Consider the following 20499-nt stretch of genomic DNA (forward strand, 5'->3'; position numbering starts at 1 on the left):
TATCTATAGCATTCTGTAATGCTGTAGATAAGCCCTCGATGCATCCTGAAAGATGAGAAAAAGAGGTTAGATTATACTCACCCAGGGGCAGTCCCAGTTCTGTTCTGGTCCGATGGGCGTCACGGTCCGGTCCGAGGCCTCCCATCTTCATAGGATGACGTCCTCTTCTTGTCATCACGCCGCAGCTCCGGCGCAGGCGTACTTTGTCTGCCCCGTTGAGGGCAGAGCAAAGTACTGCAGTGCGCAGGCCCCGGAAAGGTCAGAGAGGCCCGGCGTCTGCGCACTGCAGTATTTTGCTCACAGAATGCTGTAGATAAGCCCCTGATGCTGGTGGGCTTAGCTCATCTTCGATTTTGGGGGTGATAGGTTCCCTTTAATGAACCGTACCTATGGTTCATAGCAATGGAAGAATAGGCAGCTGAGAAAGGAAGGGTTATAGCTGGTGGGAGGTTTATTTACGAGTAAGGTACCTTCACAGGAAACGACGCTGCAGCGATAACGACAGCGAGCCGACCAAAACGCGATCGCTGGAGCGTCGCTGTTTAGGTCGCTGTAGAGATGTCAAACACACCAACTTACGAACGATGCAGGAGCGATACCATGACGTAACAGCGACTCACATATCGTTCTCGCTGGTTGTTGCTCCATGTCAAACAGCAGCAGTTGTAACGATGTGATGATAGCAAACCTAGCCAGATAGGTGTGTTTCCCCGCTGGGAGACACCCAGGATGTGACGTACCGGCATCACGGAATATAAACCACGACGCTACAGCGATTGATTCATATTGTTTCAGAGCAGCGTCCACGTTCTATAGCCTTTCCAGCGTCCTGTCCGGAACGATCCTTCGCCAGCTACGATCCTCTTCACCCGTGAACGTTCTGTCCGGAACGCCGTACTCTATACTGCCGGCGTCTTCATTGGTTCTTTTCTTCTTATCAACGGTATGTATAGTTGTATGTATGTATGTATGTATGTATGTATGTATGTATGTATGTATGTATGTATAGTATAGTTATGGTTATGGAGCAATGCTTATCTACATACATGGTATAATTATGTATACACCATCTCCGGCAGCCATCTTGTGCATCTGGCAAGCGGACGCACAAGATGGAAGCACTTTACGATGCGGTTTGCAAACTCTTTTGTGCTGTCTGCCATTTTTGCCACACACTATATGGAAAGGTAAACCAACTCTTTTGTGTCTGCCTTGGCTTGGCTGGCCCTGGCCTGCTCCGCTAGTAAATAAAAACAGCACACATATTAACGGTAACAATATATATTTTTTTAAAATTGTTTTTGAAATACTTAACTTTTTTTTTTTTTGGGGTGGGGGGGGGTTGGTGTTTGCAAACAATTAGAAAAACAAAAAAAAAAATGTTAAATCCTCCCGTGCCTCAACAGGTGTCGCAGCGTGCGGCCATGCTGCTGTACCTGCTGCATGAGGAGAGCAACAGTTCTCTCCATCCGCTGTTGCTTGGCCAGCAGCCCTCTCACGGTGTCCGGTTCTGTGGATAGAAGATAGAAAAAGTTGGAGAAGGGACGGTGATTAAGGCTTCTTTCACACTAGCGTCTGGCTTGGCCTGCCGCAGTGTGTTGGGTCGAGGTTACCAATGCTAGCGTTGTGTGCGCCGCAAAACGGGGGCAGCAGATGCATTTTTCCTGCGCATCCGCTGCCCCATTGTGAGGTGCGGGGAGGTGGGGGAGGAGTCCCCTACCGCGCATGCGCTGCCGAAAATGGCGGACCTTAACATGTAACGTTTTTTGCATCCGGCAGTTTTTGCATCCGGTGGTTAGCCACAACCCGGCGCAACGTTCGCACAACTATTGAGACGTGTGGCAATGCGTCACTAATGTTAGTCAATTTAGAAAAATGCATCCTGCAAGCACTTTTGCAGGGTGCGTTTTTGGTCCAAAAGGACGCATTTGCGACGTATTTCAAAAAACGCTTGTGTGAAAGTAGCCAAAGCTGCAAATATGGCATGTGTTTACATACCCAGATATTTCAGGTACCATTAACCCCTTAATCCCGTATGACGTACTATCCCGTCAAGGTGACCTGGGACTTAATTCCCGGTGACGGGATAGTACGTCATACGCGATCGGCCGCGCTCACGGGGGGAGCGCGGCCGATCGCGGCCGGGTGTCAGCTGCCTATTGCAGCTGACATCCGGCACTATGTGCCAGGAGCGGTCACGGACCGCCCCCGGCACATTAACCCCCGGCACACCGCGATCAAACATGATCGCAGTGTACCGGCGGTATAAGGAAGCATCGCGCAGGGAGGGGGCTCCCTGCGGGCTTCCCTGAGACCCCCGGAGCAACGCGATGTGATCACGTTGCTCTGAGGGTCTCCTACCTTCTTCCTCCCTGCAGGTCCCGGATCCAAGATGGCCGCGGCATCCGGGTCCTGCAGGGAGAAAAGTGGCTTACCGAGCGCCTGCTCAGAGCAGACGCTGGTAAGCCTGCACCGATGTAAGTGAGATCGGTGATCTGATAAAGTGCAGTGCACACTATCAGATCATCGATCTGTGATGTCCCCCCCTGGGACAAAGTAAAAAAAAAAATTTTCCACGTGTCAAAAAAAAAAAAAAAATCCTAAATAAATAATAAAAAAATATATATATATTATTCCCATAAATACATTTCTTTATCTAAATAAAAAAAACAAAACAATAAAAGTACACATATTTAGTATCACCGCGTCCGTAACAACCCAACCTATAAAACTGCCCCACTAGTTAACCCCTTCAGTAAACACCGTAAGAGAAAAAAAAAAAAAAAAAACGAGGCAAAAAACAACGCTTTATTACCATACCGCCGAACAAAAAGAGGAATAACACGCGATCAAAAAGACTGATATAAATAATCATGGTACCACTGAAAACGTCATCTTGTCCCGCAAAAAACGAGCTGCCATAAAGCATCATCAGCAAAAAAATAAAAAAGTTATAGTCCTGAGAATAAAGCGATACCAAAATAATTATTTTTTCTATAAAATAGTTTTTATCGTATAAAAGCGCCAAAACATAAAAAAATGATATAAATGAGGTATCGCTGTAATCGTACTGACCCGAAGAATAAAACTGCTTTATCAATTTTACCAAACGCGGAACGGTATAAACGCCTCTCCCAAAAGAAATTCATGAATAGCAGGTTTTTGGTCATTCTGCCTCACAAAAATCGGAATAAAAAGTGATCAAAAACGGTCACGTGTCCGAAAATGTTACCAATAAAAATGTCAACTCGTCCCGCAAAAAACAAGACCTCACATGACTCTGTGGAGCAAAATGTGGAAAAATTATAGGTCTCAAAATGTGGAGACGCAAAAACTTTTTTGCTATAAAAAGCGTCGCTGGTTTCACACTTGCGTTTTTGTCTGCAGCGTTTTTTGCACAAAAAAACACATGCGTTTTTTCCCTATATTTAACATTGAAAACGCATGTGTTTTTTTGTACGCGTTTGGTCGCGTTTTCAAACGCATGCGTTTTTTTTCTGCATGTGTTCATTTTCAGAAATACAGCCTGCAGTATTTTCTTGCGTTTTTAAGCACATGCGTTTGCGTTAAAAACGCATGCGTTTTTATCGAAAAAAAACAGAAAACACACTGAAAAGCCACCCACCACCATCAAGGTGATAAAGGGATCCAAACCCTAACCCTAACTCTACCCCTAACCTCACCCCTAACCGTTTAATGAACATTTTCTGACAGTCATAGTGCCACGTATTTCAGTGCCACGTATTTGAGTGCCACGTATTTCAGTGCCACATATTTCAGTGCCACGTATTTCAGTGCCACGTATTTCAGTGCCACGTATCACGTATTTCAGTGCCACGTGTTTCAGTGTCACGTATTTCAGTGCCACGTATCACATATTTCAGTGCCACATATTTTAGTGCCACGTATTTCAGTGCCACGTATTTCAGTGCCACGTATTTCAGTGCCACGTATTTCAGTGCCACGTATTTCAGTGCCACATATCACGTATTTCAGTGCCACATATTTCAGTGCCACATATTTCAGTGCCACATATTTCAGTGCCACATATCACGTATTTCAGTGCCACGTGTTTCAGTGCCACGTATTTCAGTGCCACGTATTTCAGTGCCACGTATTTCAGTGCCACGTATTTCAGTGCCACGTATTTCAGTGCCACGTATCACGTATTTCAGTGCCACGTATTTCAGTGCCACGTATTTCAGTGCCACGTATTTCAGTGCCACGTATTTCAGTGCCACGTATCACGTAGTTCAGTGCCACGTATTTCAGTGCCACGTATTTCAGTGCCACGTATTTCAGTGCCACGTATTTCAGTGCCACGTATTTCAGTGCCACGTATTTCAGTGCCACGTATTTCAGTGCCACGTATTTCAGTGCCACGTATTTCAGTGCCACGTATTTCAGTGCCACGTATTTCAGTGCCACGTATTTCAGTGCCACGTATTTCAGTCACGTTTAGGGTTAGGGGTAGGGTTAGGGTTAGGGCTAGGGTTGGAGGTAAAGTTAGGGTTAGGGTTGGGGCTAAAGTTAGGGTTGGGGCTAAAGTTAGGGTTAGGGTTTGGATTACATTTACGGTTTGGATTAGGGTTGGGATTAGAATTATGGGTGTGTCAGGGCTAGGGGTGTGGTTAGGGTTACCGTTGGGATTAGGGCTAGGGGTCTGTTTGGATTAGGGTTTCAGGTAGAATTGGGAAGTTTCCACTGTCCAGGCACATCAGGGGCTCTCCAAACGGGACATGGCGTCCAATCTCAATTCCAGCCAATTCTGCGTTGAAAAAGTAAAACAGTGCTCCTTCCCTTCCGAGCTCTCCCGTGCGCCCAAAAAGGGGTTTACCCCAACATATGGGTTATCAGCGTACTCGGGACAAATTGAACAACAACTTCTGGGGTCCAAGTTCTCTTGCTATCCTTGGGAAAATAAAAATTTGGGGGGCTAAAAATCATTTTTGTGGGAAAAAAAAGATGTTTTATTTTCACGGCTCTGCGTTATAAACTGTAGTGAAACACTTGGGGGTTCAAAGTTCTCACAACACATCTAGATAAGTTCCTTGGGAGGTCTAGTTTCCAATATGGGGTCACTTGTGGTGGGTTTGTACTGTTTGGGTACATCAGGGGCTCTGCAAATGCAACGTGACGCCTGCAGACCAATCCATTTAAGGCTGCATTCCAAATGGCGCTCCTTCCCTTCCGAGCTCTGTCATGCGCCCAAACAGTGGTTCCCCCCCACATATGGGGTATCAGCGTACTCAGGACAAATTGGACAACAACTTTGGGGGTCTAATTTATCCTGATACCCTTGTGAAAATACAAAACTGGGGGCTAAAAAATCATTTTTGTGAAAAAAAAAAAAAAGAATTTTTATTTTCACGGCTTTGCGCTATACACTTTAGTGAAACACTTAGGGGTTCAAAGTTCTCAAAACACATCTAGATAAGTTCCTTGGGAAGTCTAGTTTCCAATATGGGGTCACTTGTGGGGGGTTTGTACTGTTTGGGTACATCAGGGGCTCTGTAAATGCAACGTGACGGCTGCTGACCAATCCATTTAAGTCTGCATTCCAAATGGCGCTCCTTCCCTTTCGAGCTCTGTCATGCGCCCAAACAGTGGTTCCCCCCCACATATGGGGTATCAGCGTACTCAGGACAAATTGGAAAACAAATTTTGGGGTCCAATTTATTCTGTTACCCTTGTAAAAATACAAAGCTGGGGGCTAAAAAATCATTTTTGAGAAAAAAAAATAAAAATTATTTTCACGGCTCTGCGTTATAATCTGTAGTGAAACACTTGGGGGTTCAAAGCTCTCAAAACACATCTAGATAAGTTCCTTAGGGGGTCTACTTTCCAAAATGGTGTCACTTGTAGGGAGTTTCAATGTTTAGGCACATCAGGGGCTCTCCAAACGCAACATGGCGTCCCATCTCAATTCCAGTCAATTTTGCATTGAAAAGTCAAATGGCGCTCCTTCCCTTCCAAGCTCTGCCATGCGCCCAAACAATGGTTTACACCCACATATGGGGTATCAGCGTACTCAGGACAAATTGCACAACATTTTTTGGGGTCCAATTTCTTCTCTTACCCTTGGGAAAATAAAAAATTGGGGGCGAAAAGATCATTTTTGTGAAAAAATATGATTTTTTATTTTTACGGCTCTGCATTATAAACTTCTGTGAAGCACTTGGTGGGTCAAAGTGCTCACCACACATCTAGATAAGTTCCTTAGGGGGTCTACTTTCCAAAATTGTGTCACTTGTAGGGAGTTTCAATGTTTAGGCACATCAGGGGCTCTCCAAACGCAACATGGCGTCCCATCTCAATTCCAGTCAATTTTGCATTGAAAAGTCAAATGGCGCTCCTTCCCTTCCAAGCTCTGCCATGCGCCCAAACAATGGTTTACACCCACATATGGGGCATCAGCGTACTCAGGACAAATTGCACAACATTTTTTGGGGTCCAATTTCTTCTCTTACCCTTGGGAAAATAAAAAATTGGGGGCGAAAAGATAATTTTTGTGAAAAAATATGATTTTTTATTTTTACGGCTCTGCATTATAAACTTCTGTGAAGCACTTGGTGGGTCAAAGTGCTCACCACACATCTAGATAAGTTCCTTAGGGGGTCTACTTTCCAAAATGGTGTCACTTGTAGGGAGTTTCAATGTTTAGGCACATCAGGGGCTCTCCAAACGCAACATGGCGTCCCATCTCAATTCCAGTCAATTTTGCATTGAAAAGTCAAATGGCGCACCTTCCCTTCCAAGCTCTGCCATGCGCCCAAACAATGGTTTACACCCACATATGGGGTATCAGCGTACTCAGGACAAATTGCACAACATTTTTTGGGGTCCAATTTCTTCTCTTACCCTTGGGAAAATAAAAAATTGGGGGCGAAAAGATCATTTTTGTGAAAAAATATGATTTTTTATTCTTACGGCTCTGCATTATAAACTTCTGTGAAGCACTTGGTGGGTCAAAGTGCTCACCACACATCTAGATAAGTTCCTTAGGGGGTCTACTTTCCAAAATGGTGTCAATTGTAGGGGGTTTCAGTGTTTAGGCACATCAGGGGCTCTCCAAACGCAACATGGCGTCTCATCTCAATTCCAGTCAATTTTGCATTGAAAAGTCAAATGGCGCTCCTTCCCTTCCAAGCTCTGCTATGTGCCCAAACAATGGTTTACACCCACATATGGGGTATCAGCGTACTCAGGACAAATTGTACAACAACTTTCGGGGTCCATTTTCTCCTGTTACCCTTGGTAAAATAAAACAAATTGGGGCTGAAATAAATTTTGTGTGAAAAAAAGTTAAATGTTCATTTTTATTTAAACATTCCAAAAATTCCTGTGAAACACCTGAAGGGTTAATAAACTTCTTGAATGTGGTTTTGAGCACCTTGAGGGGTGCAGTTTTTAGAATGGTGTCACACTTGGGTATTTTCTATCATATAGACCCCTCAAAATTACTTCAAATGAGATGTGGTCCCTAAAAAAAAATGGTGTTGTAAAAATGAGAAATTGCTGGTCAACTTTTAACCCTTATAACTCCGTCACAAAAAAAAATTTTGGTTCCAAAATTGTACTGATGTAAAGTACACATGTGGGAAATGTTACTTATTAAGTATTTTGTGTGACATATGTCTGTGATTTAAGGGCATAAAAATTCAAAGTTGGAAAATTGCGAAATTTTCAAAATTTTCGCCAAATTTCCATTTTTTTCACAAATAAACGCAAGTTATATCGAATAAATTTTACCACTAACATGAAGTACAATATGTCACGAGAAAACAATGTTAGAATCGCCAAGATCCGTCAAAGCGTTCCAGAGTTATAGCCTCATAAAGGGACAGTGGTCAGAATTGTAAAAATTGGCCCGGTCATTAACGTGCAAACCACCCTCGGGGCTTAAGGGGTTAAATTGGCGTGTGGCAAAAAAAAAAAGAAGTACATACTCACATTGTGGTGTTGGGCAAGTTCCGCGCCGACAGCTTCCCGCTGTGCTGTGCTTTACGGCCGGCGCTCACATTCAGTGCGGGAAGCTGACGGCTAGGGACGTGACAGACACCGTAATGTGAGTATGTTTTTTTTTTTTTTTTTACATTTACAATGGTAACCTGGGTAAATAGCGGGTTACTAAGCGCGGCCCTGCGCTTAGTAACCCGATGTTTACCCTGGTTATCCGGGGGACTTCGGCATCGTTGGTCGCTGGCGAGCTGTCTGTGTGCAATTTTTTTGGGTTGCTTTTGTAGTTGTAAAATGTGACATCCCACCGATAACCCCTCCCACTGTCTGTATACTTACGGAGAAAGGACGCCTGTTGCTCATCACTGGAGCTGCTGACCACCCATCCCCTCGCGTGGGCCAGAGCTAACGCTGCTAAAATGAAGCAAATACATATCTGGTTAACAAATGAATTCGGTGTGGGGAGGCGCGCGCAGTTTTGGTCACTTACGACTGCTCGCCGCAGGGGAGAAACACGCCGACCCGGGGGAGGAAGATGGGTGGCGGAAGGGCGGGGTTGTTTGCAGCGGTGGTGTAACTGCATCTGTAATGTATACAATATTTCAGCTCCCCTCTAATGTCCCGTAAGCTGTTATAACATTGCAATATTTGACGGTTAACTTACGGGACGGTCCGGGCTGTGGGCTGCCGCTGGTGGCCGCAGTAGTGGCTGCCGCCGATGCCCGATGCCGGTGGCGTCTCTCTACACCAAAAAAAAAAAGAAATGCAAGGATTAGACACCAAAACTACAGATCTCCATACTTAGAAAAAAAAAAAAATGGCGCCATTGACAGCAAAAGTTAGGAGCCAATGGAAATTGGCATGCATTTGTTATGTATACAATATTTCAGCTCCCCTCTAATGTCCCGTAAGCTGTTATAACATTGCAATATATGACGGTTAACTTATGGGACGGTCCGGGCTGTGGGCTGCCGCTGGTGGCCGCAGTTGTGGCTGCCGCCGATGCCCGTGACCACTTTATCACGGACACCGCATTTTGCTCTCAGTCAATACGGACATGAGAACAAAGTGGCATGTCCAGGACAAGTTGGCAACCACGAGCACGATTATCCCAATTCCCCCCTCCCAGTACCGTGCGTCACCCAAATACCCCATACTGGTACTTGCCTCGCCTTGTCTCCACCAGCAACTCTGCCAGAAGAAGTGGCTGCTTGTAACGGAGATCGGCCCACTTCTTCCGCAGCTCGAGCGCACTGCGGCGGAGGCCAAATCTCCACTCCATCATACGCCCAATGCGGCGCAGGACCTCATTTTTGTGGAGATTGGGGTGGGTAGGGCGACTCTCCCGACCCTCGTAATCGAGGGCATCCATTTCTCCCACAAAAAAACGAACCTCAGTCTGCCCCAGAGGAGCAGACCGCTGTCTCGCCGCCATTTTAAGAAAATGAGACGCTCGGCAACGCCCAACCACGCCCAGAGAACGTCCTTGACTCTGCCTCGCTACCGCGCGATCCACATCGCTATAGCGTCTCCGTTTATGCACAGCGTCGCGGTTGTGACGCTGGCTCCCGAACTCTCTTTTTGGCATTGCCATTATCAAGCCGCAGCGCTCATCGTCCTGGTTTGTTTTTCAGTGGCTTGTACAGTAATTTTTGGGTATTATATCAGTATGGTTGTTGTGTCTACATAATGTACCTTATGTATAGAAAATGTGAATGTAGCCATAAAATCGTAGAAAAAAATTAACATGTGTGAACGCTACGTAACACTATTGGATGTCTTGTGTCAGTTTAGCTAATCATATGTACAAATTTTTTTTTTTTCTTTTTCAGGTTGCCATGTCTACTTCTGATGTTCCTGTGCTTGTAGCGGCTGTGTTGTTGTTAGAAGCTCACAACCAGCTTGAGGCTCAAGCGCGAAAGAATCGTGCTAAGCGTCAGCGCCGCATGTGGACCAAACAGTGGCTGCAGAAGAGGGATCAATTGTCCCATATGGGCCTAATAAGGGAACTGCAGGAGAACAACCCGCATGATTTCAGGAACTACCTTCGAATGTCGGAGGATTCCTTTAATGTGCTACTTGCTGCTGTGGATCCTTATATCAGGCGGCAAAATACGAACATGCGAGCTGCTGTCCCTGTGGATGAGAGACTGGCTGTCACGCTGCGGTTCCTGGCGACTGGCAGGTCTATGCAAGACTTGCATTACTGCGCCGCAATTTCCCGATCCCTACTCACCGTCATCATCCCAGAGACATGTCAAGCAATTATCTCTGCTTAACACCGCAATTACATGCCTTTCCCGGAGACCACGGATGATTGGCAACAGATTTCCCGGGGATTTCATGAGCAATGGCACTTCCCTAATTGCGGTGGGGCCTTGGATGGGAAACATGTCCGCATCACCCAACCACCACACTCCGGCTCCTTTTATTACAACTATAAGGGATATTTCAGCGTAATTCTCATGGCACTCGTTAATGCGAACTACGAATTTATAACTGTGTCTGTTGGGATCAATGGTAGAGTTTCTGATGGCGGAGTTTTGGAGCACACCGATTTTGGGGAACGCTTGAAAGAACAGAAACTGGCCTTGCCGCCCAACAGCGACACTACTGAAAACCTGAACTTTGTGTTTGTCGGAGATGAGGCGTTCCCACTGCATCCCAACCTTCTGAAGCCCTTTTCCCAGAAAACTCTGACACCGGAGCGGCGCATTTTTAATTACCGACTTTCAAGAGCTCGCCGCGTTGTGGAGAATGCTTTTGGCATTATGGCAAACCGATTTCGGGTTTTCCACACTGCACTACACATGAAACTAACCTCTATTGACTCAGTGGTGTTTGCCTGTTGCGTCCTGCACAACTTTCTCCGCCGCCGTGATGCCACTGCATACAGCCCTCCACAGTATGTTGACTCTGTTGACCCTGCAAACGGAGATGTAACCCAGGGCGAATGGCGTCTAGAGGAGCACAGGGTTTCTGGCTTGGAAAGTCTGGGATCCGGAAGGAACTCTGATGATGCTATGATCTGCAGGGAGAAGTACTGTAACTTTTTCAATGGGCCAGGGGCTGTCCCATGGCAGCATCTTCAGCAGTAGCACAACTGTTGTCATTACGTGTCATAACTTTTAGCATGTATTATGCACTACATTCTGTGGGGTAGATGTGCTCTCGTGTTCCATTTGGTTGAAGACCCATTAAAATCATTTTCTGTTTCAATCTATTCACAGTACTCAACTTCTGTATCAAACATAAGAATAAATATATCTATGTATGCAACATACTCTAGTTCTGTATCAGACATATGAATCTTGGGAGTCCGCAGCATTGTCTGTCCTCGTGCTTTACTGATTTTAAGATGTATATATATAAGCACCCCTGCCATTCCATATGTATCTCTCCCCATCACGCTCTCGATGTGTCTCACCCCTGCCATTCCATATGTATCTCTCTCCCCATCACGCTCCCGATGTGTCTCACCCCTGCCATTCGATATGTATCTCTCTTCCCATCACGCTCCCTATGTGTCTCACCCCTGCCATTCCATGTGTCTCTCTCCCCATGACGCTCCCGATGTGTCTCACCCCTGCCATTCCATGTGTCTCTCTCCCCATGACGCTCCCGATGTGTCTCACCCCTGCCATTCCATATGTATCTCTCTCCCCATCACGCTCCGGATGTGTCTCACCCCTGCCATTCCATATGTATCTCTCTCCCCATCACGCTCCGGATTTGTGTCTCACCCCTGCCATTCCATATGTATCTCTCTCCCCATCACGCTCCGGATGTGTCTCACCCCTGCCATTCCATATGAATCTCTCTCCCCATCACGCTCCGGATGTTTCTCACCCCTGCCATTCCATGTGTCTCTCTCCCCATGACGCTCCCGATGTGTCTCACCCCTGCCATTCCATATGTATCTCTCTCCCCATCACGCTCCGGATGTGTTTCACCCCTGCCATTCCATATGTATCTCTCTCCCCATCACGCTCCGGATTTGTGTCTCACCCCTGCCATTCCATATGTATCTCTCTCCTCATCACGCTCCGGATTTGTGTCACACCCCTGCCATTCCATATGTATCTCTCTCCCCATCACGCTCCGGATGTGTCTCACCCCTGCCATTCCATATGTATCTCTCTCCCCATCACGCTCCGGATGTTTCTCATCCCTGCCATTCCATGTGTCTCTCTCCCCATGACGCTCCCGATGTGTCTCACCCCTGCCATTCCATATGTATCTCTCTCCCCATCACGCTCCGGATGTGTCTCACCCCTGCCATTCCATATGTATCTCTCTCCCCATCACGCTCCGGATTTGTGTCTCACCCCTGCCATTCCATATGTATCTCTCTCCCCATCACGCTCCGGATGTGTCTCACCCCTGCCATTCCATATGTATCTCTCTCCCCATCACGCTCCGGATGTTTCTCACCACTGCCATTCCATGTGTCTCTCTCCCCATGACGCTCCCGATGTTTCTCACCCCTGTCATTCCATATGTATCTCTCTCCCCATCACGCTCCGGATGTGTCTCACCCCTGCCATTCCATATGTATCTCTCTCCCCATCACGCTCCGGATTTGTGTCACACCCCTGCCATTCCATATGTATCTCTCTCCCCATCACGCTCCCGATGTGTCTCACCCCTGCCATTCCATACGTATCTCTCTCCCCATCACGCTCCCCATGTGTCTCACCCCTGCCATTCCATGTGTCTCTCTCCCCATGACGCTCCCGATGTCTACCCCTGCCATTCCATGTGTCTCTCTCCCCATCACGCTCCCTATGTGTCTCACCCCTGCCATTCCATATATATCTCTCTATTCCCAATGACGCTCCCCATGTGTCTCACCCCTGCTATAAATACACTCACTGGCCACTTTATTAGGTACACCTGTCCAACTTCTTGTTAACACTTAATTTCTAATCAGCCAATCACATGGCGGCAACTCAGTGCATTTAGGCATGTAGACATGGTCAAGACAATCTCCTGCAGTTCAAACCGAGCATCAGTATGGGGAAGAAAGGTGATTTGAGTGCCTTTGAACGTGGCATGGTTGTTGGTGCCAGAAGGGCTGGTCTGAGTATTTCAGAAACTGCTGATCTACTGGGATTTTCACGCACAACCATCTCTAGGGTTTACAGAGAATGGTCCGAAAAAGAAAAAAAATCCAGTGAGCGGCAGTTCTGTGGGCGGAAATGCCTTGTTGATGCCAGAGGTCAGAGGAGAATGGGCAGACTGGTTCGAGCTGATAGAAAGGCAACAGTGACTCAAATCGCCACCCGTTACAACCAAGGTAGGCCTAAGAGCATCTCTGAACACACAGTGCGTCGAACTTTGAGGCAGATGGGCTACAGCAGCAGAAGACCACACCGGGTACCACTCCTTTCAGCTAAGAACAGGAAACTGAGGCTACAATTTGTACAAGCTCATCGAAATTGGACAGTAGAAGATTGGAAAAACGTTGCTTGGTCTGATGAGTCTTGATTTCTGCTGCGACATTCGGATGGTAGGGTCAGAATTTGGCGTAAACAACATGAAAGCATGGATCCATCCTGCCTTGTATGGAGCATCTTTGGGATGTGCAGCCGACAAATCTGCGGCAACTGTGTGATGCCATCATGTCAATATGGACCAAAATCTCTGAGGAATGCTTCCAGCACCTTGTTGAATCTATGCCACGAAGAATTGAGGCAGTTCTGAAGGCAAAAGGGGTCCAACCCGTTACTAGCATGGTGTACCTAATAAAGTGGCCGGTGAGTGTATATTGAACGCTCAAAATGGCTGCCAACAAGCGCAACAGCGTAATTGTTTAAAAACTTGCAAGCTCAAATGGATCTCTGCAGAGATCTCGTATACATCACATAAATTAGCATTGCTGCATGGCAGATGAAACAAACTGCACAAAGATATGACTTACTTTTGATGCAGTTATGGGATTCAGAATGAAGACCTTGCAGAGTTCTGGATTGCAAAATAGGACGCACAGGTAGCGGAGGACGCACAAGTGATTCCAAAGGCAAGACTGTATAGAGTCGCGGTTTATATTTCGGAACGCAGCTATAGATGATCCCACTATGGCCAATCAGCGTTCACAGGTAGACGGTGTCACAGCCAGTCATTCCAGGCACATTTAAATTAAGGTAATGTATTGTTATAGAGCCCCCTTAATGTACATGACACCTCCCAGGCCGTCATCTTTTGGACTGAAAAGCGTCACCTTTAATTAAATGTTTTGGAAAAGCCCCCTTTTTGTAATGTACAAAGGCGTCTCGTTTGGTATGTCCTGTTATGAGTCATCACTAGTGTTGAGCGATACCGTCCGATACTTGAAAGTATCGGTATCGGAAACTATCGGCCGATACCGGCAAAGTATCGGATCCAATCCGATACCGATACCCGATACCAATACAAGTCAATGGGACTCAAGTATCGGACGGTATTCCTGATGGTTCCCAGGGTCTGAAGGAGAGGAAACTCTCCTTCAGGCCCTGGGATCCATATAAATGTGTAAAAGAAAGAATTAAAATAAAAAATATTGCTATACTCACCCTCCGACGCAGCCTGGACCTCAGCGAGGGAACCGGCAGCGTTGTTTGTTTAAAATTCGCGCTTTTACTTGGTTACGTGAAGTCCCGGCTTGTGATTGGTCAGGGCGGCCATGTTGCCGGGACGCGGACCAATCACAGCAAGCCGTGACGAAATTACGTCACGGCTTGCTGTGATTGGTCCGCGTCCCGGCAACATGGCCGCCATTAACCAATCACAAGCTGGGACGTCACGGGAGGCTGGACACGCGCCCATTTTAAAAAGCGCGCGTGTCCAGCCTCCAGTGACGTCCCAGCTTATGATTGGTCACGGCGCCATGTTGCCGGGACGCGGACCAATCACAGCAAGCCGTGACGAAATTACGTCACGGCTTGCTGTGATTGGTCCGCGTCCCGGCAACATGGCCGCCATTAACCAATCACAAGCCGTGACGTCACGGGAGGCTGGACACGCGCGCTTTTTAAAATGGGCGCGTGTCCAGCCTCCCGTGACGTCCCGGCTTGTGATTGGTTGACCGCGGCGCAACCAATCACAAGCCGGGAGGCTGGACACGCGCGCATTTTAAAATTTTAAAATGCGCGCGTGTCCAGCCTCCCGGCTTGTGATTGGTTGATCGCGGCGCAACCAATCACAAGCCGGGACGTCACGGGAGGCTGGACACGCGCCCATTTTAAAATGCGCGCGTGTCCAGCCTCCCGTGACGTCACGGCTTGTGATTGGTTGCGTCTCCCATGTGACTGCGACGCAACCAATCACAAAGCCGGGACGTAATTTTAAAATCCTTAAGGACCTGAAATTACGTCACGGCTTGCTGTGATTGGTTGCGTCGCCCATGTGACTGCGACGCAACCAATCACAACGCCGGAACGTAATTTTAAAATCCTGAAGGACCTGAAATTACGTCACGGCTTGCTGTGATTGGTTGCGTCCCGGTCACATGGGCGGCACGCAACCAATCACAAGCCGGGACTCACGTAAAGGAAAGAAAAGCACGAATTTTAAACAAAGAACGCTGCCGCTTCCCTCGGTAAGGTGCAGGCTGCGTCGGAGAGGTGAGTATAGCAATATTTTTTATTTTAATTCTCTCTTTTACACATTTTTACATTAATGTTGTTTCGATACCGATACCCGATATCACAAAAATATCGGATCTCGGTATCGGAATTCCGATACAGCAAGTATCGGCCGATACCCGATACTTGCAGTATCGGAATGCTCAACACTAGTCATCACCTTTGTTTATGTATGTCACGATAGCATCTCCTTAAAATTAAATCCTATTAAAAGGCGTCCCGTTTTATAATGTCAGTATTGTATGGCGTCTCCTTTTTAATGTGATTTACGTTATAGTGTCTCCTTTTTAATTGTAATTGAAAAGAAAAGACGTCACCTTTTGTGGCGTAATGATTTTGTCACCTCCCTTGCCATCACGACTGAGGGTGTCTCTTTTTGTAATGTTAAACGCCTACCTGGCTAGAACGAGACGCTGCGATGCCCCCTTTGATCGTTGCTGGCGTCGTTGCTTTTAATGTCAAACATGACGATACACGCCGACCTAACGACCAAATAAAGTTATGGACCTCTAGCCCCGACCAACGATATCACAGCGGGATCCAGATCGCTGCTGCGTGTCAAACACAACGATATCGTTATTTAGGACGCTGCAACGTCACGGATCGCTATCGTTATCGTTACAAAGTCGTTTCGTGTGAAGGTTCCTTAAGAAGGGAGATATTTCCTAGTTTCACTTAGTCAGCAGTTTGAAGTGAACAGTGAAAGAAGGGTAATTGGGACAAGCAGAAGCTGCATTGATGATTTAAAGTCATCCAGCAACTAGAGGCAGGGCTGCCACTAGGAATTTTGGGGCCCCATACTGACAAAATTTTCGGGGCCCCCCTTCAGACTCCACCCAGGCTCCGCCCCAGTTCCGCCTCCACCCTAGCTCTGCCTCCACCCTAGCTCCGCCTCCACCTTGCAAACTTTCCAGTCCCTCTGCCCTTTCTTTGAAACACCCCACTTCTGCACCACGTCGTGTATGCACTGCTGTGAAAGCACAGACTGATAGCCCCATTTCAAAAATTAAACTGCCATAATAATAATAAAGATGTTTCTTGATCACATGTACCCACTTGCAACAAAACTTTCCCACCCCCCTTCCAAACCACAACCAAAACTTATAAGGCCATGTTCACATTTTGCGGGTTTTACCGCGGATCCGCAGCGTTTCTGCAGCTGCGGGTCCGCAGCAGTTTCCATAGCGTTTACATTTACATGTAAACCCTATGGGAACCGCAATCCGCTGTGCACATGCTGCGCGAAAAAACGAGCAGAAACACAGCGGTTTACATTCAGCAGCATGTCACTTCTTTTTGCAGAATCGCTGCGATTCTGAACGCATAGGAATGCATTGATCCGCTAACTTCCCGCATGGGGCTGTGCCCACGATGCAGGAAGTAAGCGGATAATGTGCAGATGGTACCCGGGGTGGAGGAGAGGAGACTCTCCTCCAGGCCCTGGGAAGCATAAACAGTGTAAAAAAAAAAAGAATAAAAATAAAAAATGATGCTATACTCACCTCTCAGCGCTGCACGCGGCCGTCCGGTGTCAAGGTTGCTGTGCGAGCAGGACCTGTGGTGACGTCGCGGTCACATGACCGTGACATCACGAAGGTCCTTCTCGCACAGCATCTTTGGAACCAGACCGCCGCGTGCAGCGCCGAGGAAATCAGGACGTCAGAGGGTGAGTATAACCATTTTTTATTATTTTTAACATTACTATTGATGCTGTATATTACTGCATATGCAGCATCAATAGTATAGGAGTAAAACCCGCAGCGGAAACTGCGGAACAAACCGCGATAAATCTGCAGGGATAACCGCAGCGGTTTTGCCCTGCAGATTTATCAATTCCGCTGCGGGAGAACCCGCAGAGCACACCGCAAAGTGTGAACGTGGCCTTAGTTACTGGATTATCCTGAACTGCTGCCTGATGATATAAATTGGGCATTTGGTTTTGCAGCAGGTCAGGATCATCCAGTAGCTTACACATTGCTGTTGAGGAGGAGGAAGGTAAGGGGGAAGGTATGACTATAGGCCCCGTCACACACAGCGACGCTGCAGTGATACAGACAACGATGCCGATCGCTGTGTGGTCGCTGGGGAGCTGTCACACAGACAGCTCTCCAGCGACCAACGATGCCGAGGTCCCTGGGTAACCAGGGTAAACATCGGGTTGCTGAGCGCAGGGCCGCGCTTAGTAACCCGATGTTTACCCTGGTTACCAGCGTAAAAGTAAAAAAAACAAACAGTACATACTCACCTTCGCGTCCCCGGCGTCCGCTTCCTGCACTGACTGAGCGCCGGCCCTAACAGCAGAGCGGTGACGTCACCGCTGTGCTGTACTTTCACTTTACGGCCGGCAGTCAGTGTGGGAAGCAGACGGCAAGGGACCTGACGGACACCGGAATGTGAGTATGTACTGTTTTGTTTTTTTTTACATTTACGATGGTAACCAGGGTAAACATCGGGTTACTAAGCGCGGCCCTGCGCTTAGTAACCCGATGTTTACCTTGGTTACCAGTGAAGACATCGCTGAATCCGTGTCACACACACAGATTCAGCGATGTCAGCGGGACCTCAACGACCAAAAAAAGGTCCAGGCCATTCCGACACGACCAGCGATCTCACAGCAGGGGCCTGGTCGCTGGTACGTGTCAAACATAGCGAGATCGCTACTGAGGTCGCTGTTGCGTCAGAAAACTTGTGACTCAGCAGATATCTCGCTAGCGATTTCGCTATGTGAGACGGGGCCTTATCACACAATCCCGTACTGATATGGTGGACAAACGAATACATGGACTTGTTATTTACTCACACAGCTGAAGTTACCACCGCGCCCACTACCCAGTCAAGAATAATGGTCATCTCAGCCTGCCCACCTCTGCCGCCTCAGCCTGCAAATCAAATAAATAAATAAACGGAAGGTGTATAGCATATATAATCACTGGTTATACACTAACAAAAATTTACTAGAAATTTTAGAAATAAAATACACCTCTAAACTTATCTGAATATAATATTCTAGATGGTGGCCCGATTCTAACGCATCGAGTATTCTAGAATATGCATGTCCACGTAGTATATTGCCCAGCCATGTAGTCTATTGCCCAGCCACGTAGTCTATTGCCCAGCGACGGAGTCTATTGCCCAGCGACGGAGTATATAGCAGAGCCACGTAGTATATTGCCCAGCCACGTAGTATAGAGACTTTAAAAAATAAAAATAAACAAATATACTCACCTATAGCCCGTTGAAGTCGTGCTATACTTACCATCTGCTGCCTTTCCCGCTCCTCGCCACGCTCCTGGGACCGCTCCATTGCAAGCGGCAGCTTGCGGTCCCAGGTCTGGTGTGAGCAGGACCTATGATGACGTCGCGGTCACATGACCGTGACGTCACGGCAGGTCCTTGTCGCACACCAGTCCTGCGACGGGACCGGAAGCTGCCGCTTGCAATGGAGCGGTCCCGGGAGCGTGGCGAGGAGCGGGAAAGGTGGTGGAGTGTGAGTATAGCAGGTTTTTTTTTTATTATTATTTTTAACATGACATTTTTTCTATTGATGCTGCCTAGGCACCGGGCCCTGTTTGAATCCGTGCAGGTGCGTGCAGCCAGCAAACAAAGCCCCCAAGCCCTGGGCCCTGTTGAAATCCGTGCAGGCAGCAAACAAATCCCCCCCACCGAGCCCTGGGCCCTGTTTGAATCCATGCAGGTGTGTGCAGCCAGCAAACAAAGTCCCCCACCCCCGGGCCCTGTTTGAATCCGGACAGACCGGTACTTACCCTGCTGGCCCGCCGCCTCCACCTGCTCCTCCGGTCTGCAGAGCTGCTGCAGCAGCCTGCACGTCCTGCCAGTGTCCCCACTCCCCCGTCGCCTCGTCCAGTCCCTCGTCGTCCGGTGGTCCCCCGCTGCCGACTTTCCCCTGTTCCTCCCGGCTCCCGGTCCTCCGCCATCTGCTCCTCCGCCGTCCGCAGCCACCCACGTGGCACACCGCACGCTGCTCTGCTCCGGAATGAGGAAGTGGAGCAGGGCAGCGTGTGACGTCCCATGGCCCATGATGCACCAGGCCTTAAAGCTGCAGCGCTCATTTAGGCTGCTGTGCTGCGCCACTGCAAACAGGGATGCCGGCGCGGCGGCGCAGCCTGAATAAAATGTCAGGGGGGCCCGAGCGGAGCGCGGACCGGGCTGGCAGCGTGCTCGGGCCCCCCCTTTTGCTCCTCATCACCGGGCCCCATACAGGTGTAATGCCTGTCATGCCCTGATGGCGGCCCTGACTAGAGGGGTTAGCATGGTTACAAGAGACTGGGAATGGTTAGCACAGTCCCATGGAATACTGGGAAAGTTGTTGTTGTGTCCAGACCTGAGACCTGCAGAAAGAAGCAAAGAAAGTCTCCTTTCAGACTGAATTAAGATAAGCTGCCAAGACCAGTTCTTTTGAGAAAGTAACTGCTGGAATCATAGAGGCAGTCAGGAAAACCAGAGAGATCTTTGTTGCCTCAAGAAAAAAGAGATAAAAAATCGCATAGCACTCTGACCAGTATTTCTCTATGGGGCAGCTCACATCCTCTCTTTTTTTTCTTGTCCGTATTACACTTGCAAGTGAAATTGCAGCATGTGCGATTGTCCGCGTATCTCAGCTGAGAAACGCTAATGCAAGTCTATGGGTGCGAGAAAAAAAAATCGCACTGCACACGGACCATCAGTATGACTTGCAAGAAATTCTCAAGCATTGGGCAGGTGACAGGAAAGGCTCAGCCATTATTTGCTCATTTTGCAAGTGTGTGAGAAAATCTCACCATACGGATGACATACAAATGACACACGGATACTTTTTTGAGAAAAAAACGCATCCTGGCATTGCACACGGATGAGATACGGATCACCATACGGAGAACATTTGTGCGATTCTCAGCAGACAAAATCGGATAGATTT

The 20499-nt window shown here is 47.8% G+C and overlaps 1 protein-coding gene across 1 annotated transcript; it reads right to left on the reverse strand.

The window, feature by feature from the left end:
- Positions 1 to 1342: 1342 nt before the first annotated feature.
- Positions 1343 to 19622, reverse strand: LOC143795407 (uncharacterized). The gene is made up of 5 exons (XM_077281009.1): positions 19349 to 19622; positions 8624 to 8701; positions 8450 to 8542; positions 8299 to 8373; positions 1343 to 1510 (listed from the first exon to the last, which is right to left on the reverse strand). The coding sequence occupies exons 1-5, from the start codon at positions 19620 to 19622 to the stop codon at positions 1383 to 1385; spliced, it is 648 nt and encodes a 215-aa protein (XP_077137124.1). The 3' UTR covers positions 1343 to 1382.
- Between the last annotated feature and the right edge of the window lie 877 nt (positions 19623 to 20499).

The sequence above is a fragment of the Ranitomeya variabilis genome, chromosome 1 (assembly GCF_051348905.1).
Source record: "Ranitomeya variabilis isolate aRanVar5 chromosome 1, aRanVar5.hap1, whole genome shotgun sequence".
Classification (NCBI taxonomy): domain Eukaryota; kingdom Metazoa; phylum Chordata; class Amphibia; order Anura; family Dendrobatidae; genus Ranitomeya; species Ranitomeya variabilis.

Bases quoted from the DNA above. Each gene is read 5' to 3' on its own strand.
- LOC143795407 (XM_077281009.1), bottom strand. From the start codon at position 19,622: ATGGGCCATGGGACGTCACACGCTGCCCTGCTCCACTTCCTCATTCCG. The intron at 8,702-19,348 runs GTAAGTACCGGT...TTTTTGGTGTAG, and splicing joins GGAGGCGGCGGGCCAGCAGG to AGAGACGCCACCGGCATCGG. The intron at 8,374-8,449 runs GTAAGTGACCAA...GCTTCATTTTAG, and splicing joins CTCCCCTGCGGCGAGCAGTC to CAGCGTTAGCTCTGGCCCAC.